We start from the raw sequence: 19,043 nt of genomic DNA, 5'->3' as shown, positions 1-19,043 counted from the left end.
ACACTCATGGCACTATTTTTCACTCCTCTTTCTCTTTTCTTTACCCTGGTCAGGAGAACAACTAATTTACCAACTATCAACTATGTTACTTATACTGGACCATACGAGTTGGGATTCAAGAATTCCTTGAATTACACTTAGAAAAAATTAATGAGGAAAATCTATACCAGGAAACTCCTTTGAGGTCAGGAATGTAGCTTGATATTATAAACACCAACTAAACACCATCCATTTCAAGGTCAAGCTAGAATATAGCAATATGGGATGATCTACTTTTTTATGGATTTCCTTTCCCACTTTGTGTTAAAAGAATGTGGCATAGTAGTTCACTTAAAACCACGCTATAACTTTTGAAACGCCCTGTATAGACATGATAATCTCTGTGTGTACAGATATATAGGTATGCATCCATAGGTCTGTATATAGGTATGCATCCATATATTTAAAACTTAAGTCTGATTTCTCTGAATTTGCTAAAAACAAGATACCTGCTCTAGGGGAAAATCTTCAAAAGCATTCCACAGTGCAGGTTCACAAAAAAAAGTTGAAGCAATAACAGAATATGCAGAAACTTTCGAAGGCTCACCTGGGATGTCAGAATTTAGACCAGCTGCTGCAGCAGCATCTGATCAGGTTATGAAGGAGGCAAACTATTCCAGCGAGTCCAATGCTGTTCTCTGCCCTTGAATTAGGAAATTCCTCTCTTCCTTTTCCTTTTAAGTCAGCAAAACTGTAAGGTGGACAGAATATTATCAACTCTCAGAATCAATAGTATAAGAACCAAGACACACTCAGAAAATTATTAATGGTATTTCCATTACTCTTATGGCCTTCTAGCAGTAACTTCCATCACCGACCACTAGAAGTGCCCATCATTCGCTATGTATATGAAAGCTAGAGAGCAATCCAGAGATTAATTGAGGGGGAAAATGAAATGTGCCATGGTTATCTCAACCTTTGTCCAAGAAGGCCGCCTCAAATGAAGAGGTACTAAAAGTAATGGCAAAGTCATTAGCTAGAATCTCTTATGTTCCATGAATTTTACTTGAAAAGACTGAGGGGTTAACAGATATATTAACAAATTTGTCCTTTCAATTAATGAATAACTGGAAAACACAAGGAATATCAGAGTATACTATCTGCTGACATTTACTGTGGTTGCTTTAAAATTTGTAAAGCATTTTACATTATCAAGCCACACAATTCAGGGAGTGAGTCAGACAAGTTCTAGACAAAAAGTAGTAAATAAACCAACATAACCCATTAACATGAGGATGAAGAGCTAGGTTTTTCCTTTACAAACAGGATTCAGAGTATTAACTGAGATGATTATCCAACTTCAAAATTTATTTCACAAACCATAGCAAAAGTTTTAGGAACTGACCAACAAATGACCACCCTCTGAAGACTGCAAAGCTAAATCAGGACAGCTTTTTAAAAAAAATTACACTTTAATTTTATGTTTAATAACTTATGAAAATGTCCTACACAATTAAGAGTTCTGTTTTAAATAAAGTTATATTATTATCCTTTACTGGATGTCACTTTATAGCTTAAGCACAAAATTTTAAAGAGGAAAAAAACTCAGTGATCCTGAGTAACCATTGGTAAATTGCTTAGCTCAGCATACTCAAAATGTCCACCATGTTAACACACAATTCTCTTTTCAAGCCCATATTACTCTCCAGGATATGCAGAGATGTGCACTATATCCTCAAAGATAACACTTCTTGGTCCTTCCCAAATGCCATGTGTCAAATACTCCCACCTGCTACATGCAGTCAAGGGGAGGATTAACAATATGGAAAAAGTACAAACCCTATCCAGGGCTAGCTTTAAGACATGAAACTGCTGCTTTCCAAGAGAGGACCAATCACTGTACAGGGAGAAAGGCAAGTCAAGACGCCCCTTTCTTGAAGACCTTCCCATATCGTTGCTTGGATTTTAATTTTATATTGGTCTGTTACCTGGCACTGTCCAGGAAGCTCCTCTGGCAAGCAGAAGAAATCTACCTCATCCTAAAAATAGCTGAGTACTGCCCCTTATAAGCAATCCCACTATGTACTAGGGGAAAAAAATCAGAAATAAATGTTTACTATGAGTTATTTTCGGGAAAATAACTCTCGTAAATCAAATGAGATATTTGTAACAGGACTTAGCAGGCACTTAACACTTATTCCCTCCCTCCCTCAAAATACCTCAGTTTTTAAAAGAAAGGAACTATTTCCTCTTCCATATGCAGAGTGCTGTGTCGCGTCCCCTCCCTCCCCCAAGCACATTTAAACTGACACCTTTATTCCCTTTAACGGCTCAAAGTCACTTTCCAGAAACAAACCAAATCAAATAACCCCTGGACGTTGCTCCCATAAATGTTGTTCATGTAGGCATGCATCTTGCTAAGCACCAAAAACAGGCTTTCTCCCTGCTGTCTCTCTCAGACTTAAAGGAAAGTGAGATCTCTACTATTTCAGATCCCTAGAATCGATTTTAGCATTTGTATCGATTCGAGGATGGAGGGAATGTGGGCAGCAAGAGAAGTTTCAGGGCCGAGTCCCTAGATAACAGTACTAAAAGCAACCCTTGCAGCAAAACCCTGTCTTCTAGAAAGCGGACCTGCAGAACGAGGAGGGAGGTGGGCATTAAGAACCTAGGCATCCCACCTGCCAGAAATATGGGCGCTCCAGAAGGCTTCCTGATGGGCAGGAATGGCACCCCACCAGGGTATCTAGCAGAGCCTTGTACTGAACCCCAAGTACTGAACGAAGAAAAACTCCCCTCCCCCATCACGGAAGCACGCGGGCAATTTGGCCCATCCAGGCATCCTCTCCGCACGGATAGGGCCGGAGGGGGGAAAGGGGGAGGGGAACAGACACGGGACGCAGCCCATAGTCATGTCCCCGGTCCCCTGGCGTAGACTCTAGCCGAGACCCGTACGCACCCCAGCACACGCTGTGGAGCCCCCGTGGATGAGTGTGCGCCACGTACCCCAGAACCTGCGAGGGCGGCCTGTTCCCCCTCCCTCCTCCACCCCCGGTCAGCCTTCACGGGGACGGAGCGCAGCATCCTCGCCGCCCACCTCAGCCTCGGCCCTGGCCCCGGCCCTGGCGCCGGTTCCCCCAGCCTGGGAAAAAAGCGAGGGCCCAGGCGCTCGTAGCCGAAGTCACCCTCTCTCTCTCTCTCCGCTGCCACTCGCCCGCAGACCAGTGACTGACCCGACCCCCAGCCCCAACCTCTGGAGGCAAGAGACCACAGCCACGGCCCCACACCACAGTACTGCCAGTGACCTCTCCAGCCGCTGCGGACCCCCAACTGTCCTCCGTTGCCGCCGCCAACCGTTGTCCTCGTTCCAACCCCCAACTGCCCGCGCCCCCAACTTACCCAGGGGGCTTTAGGGCAAAGAAGTCTGTCAGTCTGTCAGAAGCCGCGCGGCGCGTTCCACTAGCTCGCGGACCCTCACACGCACCATCCGGGGCTCCGCCGGCGCTTCAAACACGTGTCAGCGGCGGGCCTTAAAGGCGCCGTGCTTTCCAAGCGCTTCTCGTACAACATCGAGGGCACATTTTCCTTTAAGAGGCGGAGCCTTCCACTTTCCGGTCGGCGGCTCGAGTCAGCACACGCTTCCGTTCTCCGAGTTTGTCACAGGAGTCCTCGTCCTCCTCCTCCTCCTTCTTCCCCTCAGCTCCCCCCCACCCCCCGCCCCTTCCTGCTTCTTGCCGCAGAGCACGTGATTTTTACGCCAGTGTCCTCCCTGGTCGTCTACCCTTCCTAGGAACTACCTTTCCAGTCTTCTTTAACCTTACTCCTCGCTACATATTCTACGGTATAGGGGCACTGGCCTCCTTGATATTCCTCAAACAAGTCACTCCAGCTCCAACTTTGGACAGTTTCACTGGCTATCCATCATGCCTAAACTGTTTGCCTTCCCCGTCTTTACTTCATGGCTTCTATCAAGTCTTATCCCACCTTCTACAAGAAGCCTTTCCTTTTTTTTTAATTAACATTTTTTAAAAAAAATTATTTATTTTAATTATGTTTCCAATTACATGTAAAGTTTTTTTTGAGTTCCAGATGTTTCTCCCATCCTCCCTTTCCACCCCCGCTCCCGCGGCCAGGAAGCAATTTGATCTAGGTTATACGTTACAATCATGTTAAAAATATTTTCACAGTAATCATTTTGTAAGAGAAGAATCAGAACAAAAGGGGAAAATGCAAGAAAGAAGAAACAATAACAGTAACAACAAAGGTGAAAATAGTATGTTTCAATCTGCATTCAGACTCCATAGTTCTTTTTCTGAATGTGGAGAGCATTTTCTTTTGGTATTGTCTTGGATTATTGCATTGCTGAGAAAAGTTGTCTTTCACAGTTGCTCATCACACAGTATTGTTGATGCTGTGTACAATGTTTTCTTGGTTCTGCTCATTTCAGTTCATGTAAGTTCAATTCAGGTAAGTCCAGATTTTTCTGAAATCCATGTGCTTATCATTTCTTACAGCACAATAGTATTCCATTATATTCATATATCACGACTTGTTTAGCCATTCCCCATTTGATGGGCATCCCCTCCATTTCCAATGCTTTGCCACCACAGAAAGACCAGCTACAAATATTTTTGTACATATGGGTCCTTTCCCCTTTTTATATGATCTCTTTGGGATATAGACCTAGTAATGGTATTGCTGGGTCAAAGGGTATGCACAGTTTTATAGCCCTTTGGGCATGGTTTCAAATTGCTTCCCAGGGGGCAGCTAGGTGGTGAAGTGGATAAAGCACCAGCCCTGGATTCAGGAGGACCTGAGTTCAAATCTGGCCTCAGACACTTGACACTTATTAGCTGTGTGACCCTGGGCAAGTCACTTAACGTTCATTGCCCCACCAAAAAAAAATTACCCTCAAATTGCTTCCTTCCTTCACAGCTCCACCAGCAGTGCATTAGTGTTCTAATTTTCCCACATCTCCAACATTTATCATTTCCTTTTTTTTTTGTCATATTAACCAACTGGATAAGTGCAAAGTGGTACCTCAGAGTAGTTTTAATTTACATTTCTCTAATTAGTAGTGATTGAAAACATTTTTTCACATGGCTATAGATAACTCATTTCTTCATCTGAAAACTGCCTGTTCATATCCTTCCACCATTTCTCAACTGGGGAATGACTTGTTTTCTATTATATATTTGATTCAGTTCTCATATACTTTAGATATGAGGTCTTTATCATAACATGGCTGTAAAAATTGTTTCCCATATTTCTGCTTTCCTTCTAATCTTGTTTGCATTGGTTTTGTTTGTGCATTTTGTAATGTTCTCTATCTCATCTTTGAGATAAATTCTTTCTCTCTCCAAGGATCTGACAAGTAACTATTCCTTCCTTTTCTAATTTGCCTGTGGTATCAACCTTTATGTCTAGATCTTGTACCCATTTTGACTTTACTTTGGTGTATGGTGAAGAAGCCTTTCCCAACCCTGTTCAATGCTAGTGCCACCCCTCTGCTAATTATCTCCACTGGATCTTGTATATATCCTTTTACATATTTCCATGTTGTTTCCCAAATTAGACTGTGAGCAAGTACTGTCTTTTGTCCTTCTTTGTATCCCCAGCATTTAGCACATTGCTTGGCACATAGTAGATGCTTAATATTAACTGACTGACTTTGTGGATCAGTCTCCACAACTAGATTATGAACTCTTTGAAAGCAAGGGCCTTATTTTCAAATTGTTCAGTATCTTTCCCACTGCAGTCGGCCAAACAATCATGACTTAATCATGATAGTCAATCTGCAATGGGTAGAAGTTACAGAGAGGCAGATTTTGGTTTGATGTCAGGAAAATACATGGTTCCATGTCAGTAATTATAGCTATCCAAAAGTGGAATTTACTGCCATGGTAACTAATAGGTTTGCCTTTCCTAATGGTCTTCAAGAAAAGGGTGAATGAAGAGGATAGTCTTCTTTTTGTATGAGTTGGACAAGATGTCTCTAGCGTTTCCTTTAACTATAAATTTCTCTATGTCAGAGCTGACATGTCCCACTCTCTCTTCTCAAATGTCAGTCCCCAAACCCATCCAACCCATGGCATCTTTTCACTTAAGACAAGTGGAAAAAAAAAATTGGGAACCTTAGTAGTATATCATTTACTTCTGAGATTAGCATATGAGTATGCCAGAAATACACTATTGTGTATTGTACATCTGGACTCAACTCCTTACTAGATCTCTGATCCTCAGCAAGTTATCTGTACCTTTCTGAGCCTCAGTTTCCTCATTGGTAAGTGGTAATAATAATGCTAATGTTAATCATCACCTACTTCACAGTGTTGTTGTGAAGTTAAATCAGATAATATATGTAAGGCACTTTGCAAAACTTAGAGTAAATTATCTTTTTTTTTAACAAGGTTTGTGAGTTAGCTGTGTGAACCTGGGCAAGTCACTTACCCCCCATTGCCTGCAAAAAAAAACAAAAAACAAAACAAAAAACCCCAAGGCTTGTGATTTCATCAATATTAAAAGTTCCTCATGAGAAACATCTTCTGCCTATAGTCTCAGAGATTAATGATTACTAATTATTATTATTGCTATGCAGTGAGGCAAATTGTATATATCACTATTTACATTTTTGTATTATTTAGGTGCATCCTGTGGACTTTGGCAAGCTACCAGCACAACCTGCTTATTTTGGCCAAGTCAGTGTCACCAGATCCTGTTGAAATGCTTGCTGTAGCAACATCTCAGCTTTAACCAGGAAGGAAATTGGAAGAAAAATCATTGACTTGACCTTCTTCCACTGTGGTTTAATTTCATAGATGCTAGGCTGGTGACTATGTCACATGGTCCATTCCAAATAAAGCATTTAAGCCATTAGAAGAATGTGCTTCTTCTACAGTCACTTGGTATCAGGCTGACAGGCTGTAAGGATGCTTAGCAGATTAAGGCTCACCTAGCACCCCTGGATACAAGGTCAGTGTTTCATGTGGTGTGACTGGGCCTTGTAAGGAAAACTACAGCAGCAGTTTAGGGAGAAATTCACAGATGTTTTAGAAGGAAGGAATGACAGTGCATATTTCAATTCCAATTCCTGATCATTCAGATTCTGGGCAGGTCTTAAAGGAGACAGGAGGGCAGCACTGCCTCTTCCAGTGTAGCGATGAGCAATTAAGCCTTGGTTAAGATTTTTAAAAATAATGTTTTAAAAGTGCACTTAGAAAAATACAGCTTATTACATCACAATTATTTCATATATTATTAATAAGTCAAACCCAGAAAGAGCTTTAGAGAACAACACTGTCCTTTCCCAATATACGCTCACACTTTGTGTTTTACAGATGAAGTCAGGAATCCAGCTTCTCACACTCCTGAGCCATGTGGCACAGGACAAGTCAGTTAACCTGTCTCTCATTTTCATTATCGGTAGAATGGTCACAATAATATTTGTAGTACCCACTTTGTTGAGTTGTTGTAAGGTTTGAATGAGATAAATATTTTAAATAAGGCACTCATATACATCATCCTTTATAAGGTACTTAGAAGTACCATATCATTTTTATTATTCAATAACTTTCCAAAGACCAAACAATTAGTGCAGGAGTCCATCCTAGAGCCCAGGTGCTTTCCACAGCACCATACTGTTTTTCTAAGAATGAAATGAGGACTCTAAATCATCCATCACTGTTCTCAGAGGTTCCTTTAGAGTCAGATAAGACCTTAAGTCCATCATTTTGCAGACTGGAGCCAAGAAGGGCGAATTCACTGACTGAAGTTCACATGATTCTTCTAATTTCAAGCTCCCTGCTATCTTTCCAGTACTTTGTTTCTTATGATTTGCTTTTTATCCCAGAAGGTGGGTTTGAGGAACACCACCTTATCTTTTTTTTTTCTTTTTCTGGGCAATGAGGGTTAAGTGACTTGCCCAGGGTCACACAATTAGTGTCAAGTGTCTGAGGCTGGATTTGAACTCAGGTCCTCCTGAATCTAGGACTGGTGCTTTATCCACTGTGATATCTAGCTGCTCCCAACATTGCCTTATCTTAAAGTGCCTTATCTTATCTCTTGGGGCAGCTAGGTGGTGAAATGGATAAAGCACTTGCCCTGGATTCAGGAGGACCTGAGTTCAAATCTGGCCTCAGACACTTGACACATACTAGCTGTGTGATCCTGGACAAGTCACTTAACCCTCATTGCCCCACAAAATAAACAAAGTGTATCTCTTCAATCTATTTAATAAATCAAGAACAGGTATGTATATATTTCATTGAAGAACTATAATAACGAAGAGACTCATTCTGATGGGCTTCCAATGTGGCCTAAATTGTGTGGCAAAAGCCCACACTCCATGATGAAGTTTATGATTTGTGTGGGTAATGTTTTCTGACATCAGAGAATGCTTGAATTGGTTGACAAAGAGGTTTTGCGGTCCTCTTTGGGGAGAAAGTGGGAGGAACAGGGGCAACTTTAGAAATAAGAGTTTCTGGGCAGTGGCTAAAGCACTGGACCTGGATTCAGGAGGACCTGAGTTCAAATCCAGCCTCAGACACTTGTGTGACCCTGGGCAAGTCACTTAACCCTCATCGGCCTACCAAAATAAAAATAAGGCAGTTTCTCAACCATCCAATTCAGTTAATGTGTGATACTAAGTTGGTTAAAGTGAAGACTAGCAGATATATCTATATAACATTCTCCATCCCTTCAATTAAGTATCATAGAGAGGAAAGAAGTTGAGAGCCTGTGGTAGGAGGAGGGAAGGAAGCCACAATAGAGCAAGAATGCTCCTGGGAAAATACTCAAGATTATGGCTATCTCTGCTTAGAATAGCAATGAGGAAACAACCCAACCCTCAATTCTTGAAAAATCTTTTCTTTCTGTATTTTCCATATGTTCTCATAAAAGAAATGCTTTCTCTAAGATAGTGCCCTCTAGGTAGATGTTCTGATGCTGGGATTCTTCCCTAACTGGGGGTTCCAGTTGAATGAAAGAAATAGATAGAAATGATGAATAATATTTTAGCTTCCCCAAAGCAGAGGAGATCAAGGGATAGGGATCATAACTAGACACAAAAATAAGCCTAATAGTGTTCTGTTTTTTTTGTTTTTGTTTTTGTTTTTTTTAGTGAGGCAATTGGGGTTAAGTGACTTGCCCAGGGTCACACAGCTAGTAAGTGTTAAGTGTCTGAGGCCAGATTTGAACTCAGGTACTCCTGACTCCAGGGTCAGTGCTCTATCCACTGCGCCATCTAGCTGCCCCTAATAGTGTTCTGGTGGGAGAAGGTTTGGTATATAGAAATAAGTGAAGGCAGTGACCTCAGTGAAGTTTCTATAATTTAGTCTTCTAACAGGTTAAATGAACCTCTCCCTGCCTCCCCTGGGGTAGTTTAGAGAAGTGACTAAAGGAAAAGTCAGGCTTTATTAGATGTCCAGAGTGGGGTCTCAGAAAGAGTGGCTCTGACCACCAGGGGAAGGAGGCCAAAGAGATGCTAGTGCTTTTCCTCAGCCAAACATCTCTCCTGCCCCCACCACATGTAGATCTACCATACAAGAGAAGTTAGTTCTCTTAGTACTTAACCTAGCAAGACAACGAGCAGAGAAAAAGAAAAAGGTAGGGTAATATCTCTTTAATCAGGAATCATATTCCGCACAATTGAATTTTTAGGATAATTGACTCTTACTCCTTTAGCCATTGCAAAATTTTATTTCAACCTTCTTAGATATAAAAATATACTTGTTTTTTTAAAAAAGAGGTTCATGAATGCTATTTAACTTCTTCCTTAATGACTCAGTTTCATTTTTTTTAGTTTTATTGATGTTTTGTTTTTATGTTACATTTACATATTACCCCAACTTTGTAAGAGGTCCCTTGTAATAAAGTAAAATTAAAAAGTAACATTAATAAAGTCAAATCATCAGAAAGATTATACAACATTTTCCATCTATAGTACTACCTACCTCTATTTTTTTAATTAACAGAAATCTATTTCTCTTTTTTTTGCATGGCAAAGAGGATTGTGACTTGCCCAAGGTCACACAGCTAGTGAGTGTCAAGTGTCTGAGGCTGGATTTGAACTCAGGTCTTCCTGAATCCAGGGTTGGTACTTTATCCACTGCACCACCTAGCTGCTCCCTGAAATCTATTTCTCTTTTACCCTACCCACGTCACTGAAAAGAAAAAAAGAAAATTTCTTATAACAGATATGCATAGTCAAGCAAAACAAATTCCCTCAATGGCCGTACACAAAAATATGTCTCATTTGGAACCCTAAATCCATTACTTCTGCTACTGTAGCTAGTTGCTGTAATATAGTAATACCTTAAGGAACACTTGGGGCATATGAGGAACTGCTAAGATTCTTGAATTCTCATGTGTGCTTTGTATAGTTTTTTCTTGTCCCTTGCTATCAGCTGACACTTTTTGCTGCTTATAATAAGTGGCTTGTTTTAAGCCTAGGGGCAATATAATGGCTTCCTAATGTTCACAATGGTTTCCTCCTCTTTGGCTCTGGGGAATTTATTTTGGATTAAAAGTTATGAGGAACAGCTAGGTGGCACAGTGGACAGAGCACTGGCCTTGAAGTAAGGAGGATCCACATTAAAATGCAGCTTCAGATACTTACTAGCTGTGTGACCCTGGGCAAGTCACTTAACCTTGATTGCCTTTAAAAAAAACCCAACAAAATAAAAGTTAGGAGTTCAGTAATAGCCTCTGTTTCTCTGAACTCCCAGTTTAATAAGTTTCCAACATTAAGGCAGAGTTTGAAAGTTCCTTTAGTTAACACCATACCTTCCCTCAATCACAAAATTCAGCTTACTGGAATCATCTGGATAACAAAACAGCAGAGTATATTGTTATAGTGTCTGTGGATAGATAGGCTGTAGGAAGGGAAAAAGAAAAAAGCAGACCTTTTTTTTTAAATTTCCCTTAATTCGTTTTTGTTTTTTTGTTTTTTTGCGGGGCAGTGGGGGTTAAGTGACTTGCCCAGGGTCACACAGCTAGTAAGTGTCAAGTGTCTGAGGCCGGATTTGAACTCAGGTACTCCTTAATCCAGGGCCGGTGCTTTATCCACTGCGCCACCTAGCTGCCCCAATTTCCCTTAATTCTTGAGAAGGTAGGCATTCTAGTGGGGTAGACCAAATCTTCAGCTGATGGCTTTCCTCAGTATCTCTGCCAGTTCAGTCTTACCTTTCTTTTCTGGTTGTCCCTTGGCTGCTGGTTCTTTTCCAATCAATTTTTCTTGACCCCACTCCTACTCCACTTCTAGACCTTATGAATATATATAGTTTGCTGATAGCTCCTCCCTTTTATTCAAGTTCCTTAGGGTATGACTGAGTTTCTCAGACAATAGTTTTGATTGATTCAAAGGAGGTATACAGGCCTTGTTCACACTTATTTCTGATTGATTCAACCAATACATGTTATTACCTAACAAATGTAATCATTCTTAAGCAATGTAGGATAATCAATGGAACCTTACCCTTACACTCCATCTCTCTTAACTTCCCTTCTAATTTGCTACTTCTTGTTTTGTTTTGTTTTTTTGTTTGTTTTTGCAGGGCAATGAGGGTTAAGTGACTTGCCCAGGGTCACACAGCTAGTAAGTGTCAAGTGTCTGAGACTGGATTTGAACTCAGGTATTCCTGAATCCAGGGCTGGTGCTTTATCCACTACACCACCTACCTAGCTGCCCCCTAATTTGCTACTTCGAATCTGCTGTGGATTGGAAAGCCAGCTTTGTTGTAATTGTGTCTAAAGTAGAGGTTCTCAAACTTTTTTTTTTGCTCATGGCAGAAAGGGAATCACTGCATCCTAAATGTTCATGTTGGTAAGAAAGAAAAGTTCCCAGGTGGTGTGGTCTCCAGACCCCATTACCTGAGCCTTGGGATTCCTTCACCTTTCCCATCCTTCTTTCTTTTCTTTCTTTACTTCTCTAGGGCTTGGAGCCATGAATAGAGTTGTTAATGTGACCTTTTTAAGGTAGCCAACTACAACTAGGGTTGGAGATGAAGAAATCTCTGAGTGTGGTGAGGAGTTTCAGAGTACATCATCTAAACTACAGCCTACCCTTGTTCACCAGTGATCTAAAGTGAGTAAATAAGTGCTAAGTAAGGGCCTGAATGAAAGACCTGTTGATTTTGCAAAGCACATGACTTAATACTTTGCCTCTGTGGCACCTGATTTGGCTATTCAGGGGCTCTTTTCACTTATTTTTATGGCCTTGGCTACATTTCAAAAAATTAAGTTCGCCAAATAAAAGAACTCTAGATAAGTGGGGCATTACTGTGGTTTGGTCTACCATATACATATTATGTTTTTGGTGCAGATCATTGTGATTGCTATTGATTTGTTTCTTGTTTAGTAAAACCTTATTAATTCTACTACATATGTTCCCATTACTGGTACAACACCAAGTAAATTTAGTGCAAGTGTTCCTTTAGTGAAGCTTCCATTGAGACAGAAAAATTTTCTAACATTTAGAGCTATCCAAAAGGGAAATGGGTTTCCTTGGAAAAGAGTGTATTAATCATAAGTTGAGGTATTTGATCAAAGCCTGGAAGACCATTTGTCAGGTGTATTTTACAGCATTCTTTTTGGGATATGGGTTAGACATAAGGTCTATTCTGAGATTCTGTGATTATCTTAAAGATCAAATGGCTGTGTGACAGGTACCTTGAATACAATGGAGACAAAATTTTATTTGATAATACTGTTTATTGTCCAATGACTGAATGTTCACTTAAGAATGATACAAAGCGTCAGAGACATGCACAGACTGCTTGTCATTTTTCAACAACTTTCATGTGTTCCCAGCACAAGAAGGTTTCAGACTTCATATTCCAGCAAAAACATATTGCCCCAAAAAGATCCAAACAAAACAAAACAAAAACCCCCAAAGCTTTAAATTATGGCAGCCATTTAGATATTTCTTAATACTTATAAGCAAAGATTTGAAAATAACTATAATGTAAACTTTCTTTAAAAATATTTTGAGTTGCTTGCACAAAGAAGAGCATGGAGGAAGGGCAGAAAGAACAGTGCTTAGATTGTGTAACATATAAATTAAAGCGATGCCAAATGAAAATCCTTCATAAACAATATATACATACATATGTATGTATGTATGTATATATGTGGTAATTATTTATTGTAAAGCTACTGGAAGGGCTCCTTATCTCACCTGCAACTGGAGTTTTTTCTTTCCTATTAAGAAAGGAAAGAAGACTAACTAGCAAGGAATAAAAAATATATATATTTATTTATATATAGCCTGTCCCCCCAAGACAACTTTCTCAAAGACCTGTTGACTTTGCAGGCATTTGAACAAGAAGGTATAAAAAGAGGGGAAAGGAAAGAAGCAAAGGCAATTAAACAGCTAAAGAAAAGGTCCAGAGGAATCTATCTTCATAGGCTAACTTGACACTCTTTCCACTCTGTGTCAAATGCTTCCATTATAGAAATCTTTTAAAAGAAAGTGCAATTCTAACACCTAACAACGGGGTTGGAGGTGGTTAGGAGGTGGAAACACAGCACAGTAATGATATCACCGATGCCCAAAACAATCAGAAACATTAAAAGAAAAAAAAAAAGGGAAATCAGAGAAAGAAGTAAATGTCACATGTCTTGATTTAACCACAAAGTAAGCAAATGGGAAATGTTCTATTGGTTTGACTAGAGTGAAATCACTTCCATTGGTCCAATATGACATTTTTAAAACCTTCTACTGACATAGAGCATGAAAAATTCCCCAAAGCAGGTCTGCAAGGGATTATTTCTGGATGTTCTCTTAATTATCAAGGCCTGTGCTGACTGGATCCCAGGCAAAAGAGGCTCCATGTACTCAGGGGTCATAAATTGTTTTGGGGTCACTGCAACATAGGCTCAAATGATGACAGTTTAGTGAAGCAGTTTCACAGAAGAAAGATCACTCATAGGCTGCCAGATTTTAGTTTAATTACTTTGTGTGTATGTGTGCATGTGTGTGTGTGTGTTTGAATGTCTGTCTTCTGGAAGTGGGTTACTTTTACAACAGAGGCAAAAGGGAGGGGACTGACTTCCTTTTGCCATCAGTAAAGGTATTTGCCTGTCTTAATTCTAATTACTAGGGACAATGAACTATCTTTAGGAAACAGCAAGTAGTATTCTACCCTGGGGACATCTGAATTTTTTCACTATGTTGTGTTTCTGACATGGAAAATATAAGCAGATGGTGGCATACCTGGCATTTGGATTGATGAATTAAATCTTGAGATGAGATGCCTCTAAAGCAGGCCACAATGTCCTAGAGGAGCCCAGGTAGAAATAAGAGCTTCACTTAACTGTCTTACCTCCAAAATCCCTTTCCTCCCTATATAAGAATCCATAGTACTATATTGCTAGCCAATTAGCATTTGCAGAAACCTGAGAGCAAAATGGCAACTGTCAATCTCTTTGGGAGTCTAAAGGAAGTCAAGGAACTTTAATATTAATACTAGATATATCCATGTCATCTGCACAACTGCAGATGCCTTTTTCAAAGGCTTGCCATGGAACTCTCAGGATACAAAGCTGAGCATCATTCATTATGCTTCTCTCCTAAGTCTCTGATGTTCAGAGTGGAATCCAACAGATTCCCACTGTGGGAGACAGACTAAAGCTGAAAACTGTATTCAGCTGGAAATTTTGTTGCCTCTGCATATTTCCAGGGTCCCTGGGGCTCCATCTGGTATTCTGTTGAGTGATAAGCTTTAGGTGCCTTCAAAACTAAGAAGTCTGGGTGCTGGTTGTACAAATGGCATTCCATGGACACTCACTAAGACATGAGATTCTGAGAACCTTGTGAAAGGCACAAGACATAGGGAAATAGGGATTGGGAGGAAGAATAGGAAGGGTTTTGGGGAAAGGTAGGGACTGACAGTGAGAACAGAGGGGAAGGAAGCTTTATGAAATGAGGGACATGCCACTCAAGATGAGAGATACCTGGTAGGCCTGCTACACAGAATCTTGCAATGAACCTCATTGGTTTCTGCTAAATGCAACATTCCAAAATAAGGGTGCTGGTGGGGTAGATTTCCAGGGAATTTCCTGGTGGTTATCATTCTGAGGAATGAAAACTGAAAAATACAGCACTTAGCCTGAGTCTAGATAGGATGGGAACTTTGTGCCCTCCTTCTCCCTTTCCCTAGAGATGTAGTATCATATTTGGGGGAAAAAAAAGGAAAATAAAAATCACACCTAATTTTGACACAATTGGATGATTATATTTTCATGCTGTTTCTTGGAAGTAATGTCAGAGTTGGACCTGTCTAAACTCTTGGAGGCTTTTCTGTTGGCTGTTAGGATTCTGCCAGTCCAGTTATGGGTCCTCAATATCAAGAAACTCCTGCTTGGGTGGTGCTGCCCCACGGTACCATGCACAGGAGCCATCACTCCTCTTGATACAGGCAAAATACTTTGCCTGATGCCCATAAATGATCTTCTCTGTGACCCAGTCCATCCACAGGCACTCATCTGGTGAAGACACATAACATGGGATCATAGGGCATCGAGAAATCTAGGGAGAAAATAAAAACAGGGTCATAAGACAGACTTTGGGGCAAAGACCAAATTAAGTGAAGAGTATTCTAGGATTTAAAGCTGTACAAAACTATCAAAAATTAAATTAAATTTAAAAAAAAAAAAACTGAGAAGAGGGGCAGCTAGGTGGCGCAGTAGATAGAGCACCGGCCCTGGAGTCAGGAGTACCTGAGTTCAAATCCGGCCTCAGACACTTAACACTTACTAGCTGTGTGACTCTGGGCAAGTCACTTAACCCCAACTGCCTCACTAAAAAACAAAACAAAACAAAACAAAAAACTGAGAAGAGTAAGTGATGCCTACTGTCACACAGGGAGTAGGTCCCAGAACTGGGATTTTAACCTATGTACTAGGACTAGATACATTTGCTATTCTTATCACACTGTTTTAGATGGGCTAATTCTTTTCAATCCATTTTGCAACCTAAAAGGAGACAGTCTAGCCCAGTGGAGAAAGCCTGGAGCTAAGTGTCCATTATACCATTGCCTTGAAGTATGACAAATACCTTGGCTTTCTAAGCTTCATTCCCCTATTAGTGTGCTTGGAGCACTTGAATATGGCCTGTCTCCCTTTACAAATTCTCTGTTCCAGGTTGGTCATACTGGAAGAGTGAAAAAGGAAAAAAAAATGTATTGAGCTTTGTGGAGACTGGCATTATACAAATGAAAAGATTGTTATTATGATCTAGTTTTGAGCCTAGGTGCTTGAAATTAGATGATAGTCATCCTATTTATAGAGCAACTTGAGGCTATGCAAGTAGTGAATACTCTCACCACATCCAAAATCCAATAAATCATGAAAGACTGAATTTTAATTGTATACCAGGTCATAAATAATATTCTTAACTGTTGTTAAGAGTTAAAGGCTTAAATTAGGGACATTAGTACTTTGCCTTTTTAAATTTGGTATGTGGGGAGATAGGAAAAGACCTTAAGATCTCCTGAGCAAGAAAAAAAAATGGCTTGGGAAGGTACATCTCATAAGTTTCGTGCTAGCTCCCACTGTATTTGACTTACTGTGTGGCTATGGTAGTTACCATTACTTTTTGTGACTTGTTTTTGCCCTCAGTGGCATAGTGCCACTATGCCACGTACAGAAAAGGAAACCACAGGTCCAAGGCTGTGAGAGGCTCTTAGGACTCAAAGGATTCCTTTTAGGGACCCTCCATCCCTGCTAAATAGCTGGGCAGCTAATACATTTACAGGAGGATGCTGCAAAAGTCCAGTCTGGTGTTCTCAAGTGGAAAAAACTTTGGATTTAGAGACCATAAGTCTGGGTTTGGATGTCTCCCTCCCTCCCTCCCTCCCTCCCTCCCTCCCCCCTTCCCTCCTTTCTTCCTTCCTTCCTTCCTTCCTTCCTTCCTTCCTTCCTTCCTTCCTTTCTTTCTGGTCAGAACTATACCAAATGATTAGCTATCAAGGTAAAAACATCTCTTGGATGATTTCAAGGAAGTCTTTTCCTCATGACACTGTTTCAAACAGGCAGAGACACCCTAGAGCTACACATGTCTACACGTGGAGGGGTTTGAATGTTGGCAAGGGTCTAAAACATATGGCTCTGTTAGAAAAGCTGTATGTGCTTATCTTTATCCAAGGTGCAAAAACATCCACAGGATTCCCATTCTTCCTACCGAATTTTCTTCCAGGTTTCTTCCTTATCAGCTGCAGATCATATGGCCAAATCTGTCCACATTTGCCTATCCAAAGTTACCCCAATCCCTTAAAAGATGAAGCCTTGGAACCCTGCAGCCATGTTGTATTCCTTATGGCCATCATTTTTCACTACCCCACCATTTCTACCCCATGAAGTCCATTCCTTCCATAAAACCCTGGCCTTAAGAGCAGATTTGCTGCATCTTGATGAGGGATGACGCTATATAGCATAGGTGTACACAGCACATTTCAAAAGGGTATACACCCAGGGTATTATTTTTTTAAAAGGTGAACATTTACTGAGTAATCATTGGGGGCAGAGCCAAGATGGTGGAGGAAAGCCATTAAATGCACAGAGCTCCTGATACAATTACTCCAAAAACAGCAATAAAAGAACCTGTGGTGCAGAAAACCCCACAAAAATACGGGCTGTGATTATTTTCCAGCCATAGACAGATTAAAGGGGGCCATGCTGGGCTGCAAGTAAAGAGTAATCATAAAAAAAAGTATATTACTTTTATTCATCAAGCTAAAAAAAAAAGCTTAAACAATTTAAAAAATTAACATCTAAACTTTACTTAAGATATACAAATATCACAAATTGCTGTTTTTTAAATAAAATTCTTATTTTTGGAGACTGGTTCTCCCTATCTCATCCAGGTAAGAAATGTAATGGCCACTCATGGGCCTAATCCTACCTATGATTGGCACAGAAACTTACTTTGTTTACCTGACCTGGGCTGAATTAACCCTTTTAGCCCCTGGGTTAGCCAGGTTTCTTTCCTCCTCCCCCTCCGAGGCGCCTCACCAACTTTAGTTCAGATTAGTGCCCAACTTTAGTTCAGACATCTAATTGGCCTACTGAAGCTCAGAACTCCTAATTGAGTGATCTACCAGCCTCAGTCTTCCTGATAGCAGGGACTACAGGTGTGTCCTACAATGACCAGCAAGTGGTTCCTTTTAATCAAGCCCTTTCCCCTGTCCTAAAATACAGAATGACCTTGTCAGCTTTATCTTCTTGGCTAAAAATGCATCTTTCCAACTGCATCTTGGACCCCAGCCTAACACTGCCATCAAAAGGTAGTGGTGGAATTTAAGGACTAGTTACCAGAAGTTCAACCTTTAAAATTTAAAATCTAACTTTTATGCCCTTCTTGCAATACCAATCAGATCCCTAGGGTCACATATGATGGGCAGAGCCGTGGAAAATTAGGAAGGCAAAAAGCCTGCCTGAAATTAGAATGGAACTGGTTGCCATCAAGAAGAATCGGCTCTAGAGCAAATAAGGCAATGCCATAGAACAGGTCTGGGCATAGAAGGGCCCTAGATTTCAAAGTAATAAAATCACCATCTTTGAATCCTTCCCTGCATCAGAGCCTCATGGAAGCTATGTAGGGGAATCAAGTGGGAACTAGAGGAAGGAAGTCGGCAGCTTCACCAAACTGATGGAGCCTTGGCACATTAGGATGTACAAGTGCACATTTGGCATACCTTTACCATCCAGTAAGCCTGAGTTCCTCAGAACCATGGTAAACTGAAGGTTACCATGGAACCTCTGCTCTAATACTAAGAACTGGCTAGTCAGCAGCCCCTGAACGACAGCAGAAATTATGTGCTCACCTTGCATTCGCAACCCATTTGGTAGCGCTGATTTAGACTCTTCTTCTGCGTGGTACTCAAGGTATCCCACGGCTCGATGAAGTCACAGAGAGTAACATGCATTTTTCCGTTTCCTTCTGACTTTCCTGAAAAGACCCAAGAAAAAAGTGAACTTGTCTTCTCTCCCCCCCCCCACCCCCCATCATTCATTTGGCCTTTTGGCTCATTTAAGAGAGTTTAGTTTCACAGCTAGGTTCTCTAGGG

General features: G+C 40.7%; 2 protein-coding genes and 1 long non-coding RNA gene across 3 annotated transcripts in view; 1 reads left to right on the top strand and 2 right to left on the bottom strand.

The window, feature by feature from the left end:
• The window catches only part of USP36 (ubiquitin specific peptidase 36), a 50,610-nt gene extending 47,116 nt beyond the window's left edge, over nucleotides 1–3,494 (bottom strand). Inside the window, exons 1-2 of the mRNA XM_044005290.1 lie at nucleotides 3,379–3,494; nucleotides 587–730 (exon numbers count right to left, since the gene is read on the bottom strand). The gene's annotated coding sequence lies outside the window, so the exon portion shown is untranslated. The remainder of the gene's footprint in view (nucleotides 1–586; nucleotides 731–3,378) is intronic.
• A 900-nt stretch (nucleotides 3,495–4,394) lies between these two features.
• On the top strand, nucleotides 4,395–12,053 carry LOC122725464. Its single transcript, XR_006352737.1, has 3 exons — nucleotides 4,395–4,446; nucleotides 6,624–6,951; nucleotides 11,910–12,053. It is a non-coding gene; the product is annotated as an uncharacterized LOC122725464 (long non-coding RNA).
• Nucleotides 12,054–12,667: 614 nt separating this feature from the next.
• TIMP2 (TIMP metallopeptidase inhibitor 2) overlaps nucleotides 12,668–19,043 on the bottom strand; it is a 94,407-nt gene continuing 88,031 nt past the window's right edge. Inside the window, exons 4-5 of the mRNA XM_043962583.1 lie at nucleotides 18,801–18,925; nucleotides 12,668–15,505 (exon numbers count right to left, since the gene is read on the bottom strand). Of these exons, the coding sequence (XP_043818518.1) occupies nucleotides 15,308–15,505; nucleotides 18,801–18,925 (323 nt within the window). The 3' untranslated portion in view covers nucleotides 12,668–15,307. The remainder of the gene's footprint in view (nucleotides 15,506–18,800; nucleotides 18,926–19,043) is intronic.

Source organism: Dromiciops gliroides, chromosome 4, assembly GCF_019393635.1.
Source record: "Dromiciops gliroides isolate mDroGli1 chromosome 4, mDroGli1.pri, whole genome shotgun sequence".
NCBI lineage: Eukaryota > Metazoa > Chordata > Mammalia > Microbiotheria > Microbiotheriidae > Dromiciops > Dromiciops gliroides.
This window is presented reverse-complemented; position numbering and strand designations above follow the sequence as displayed.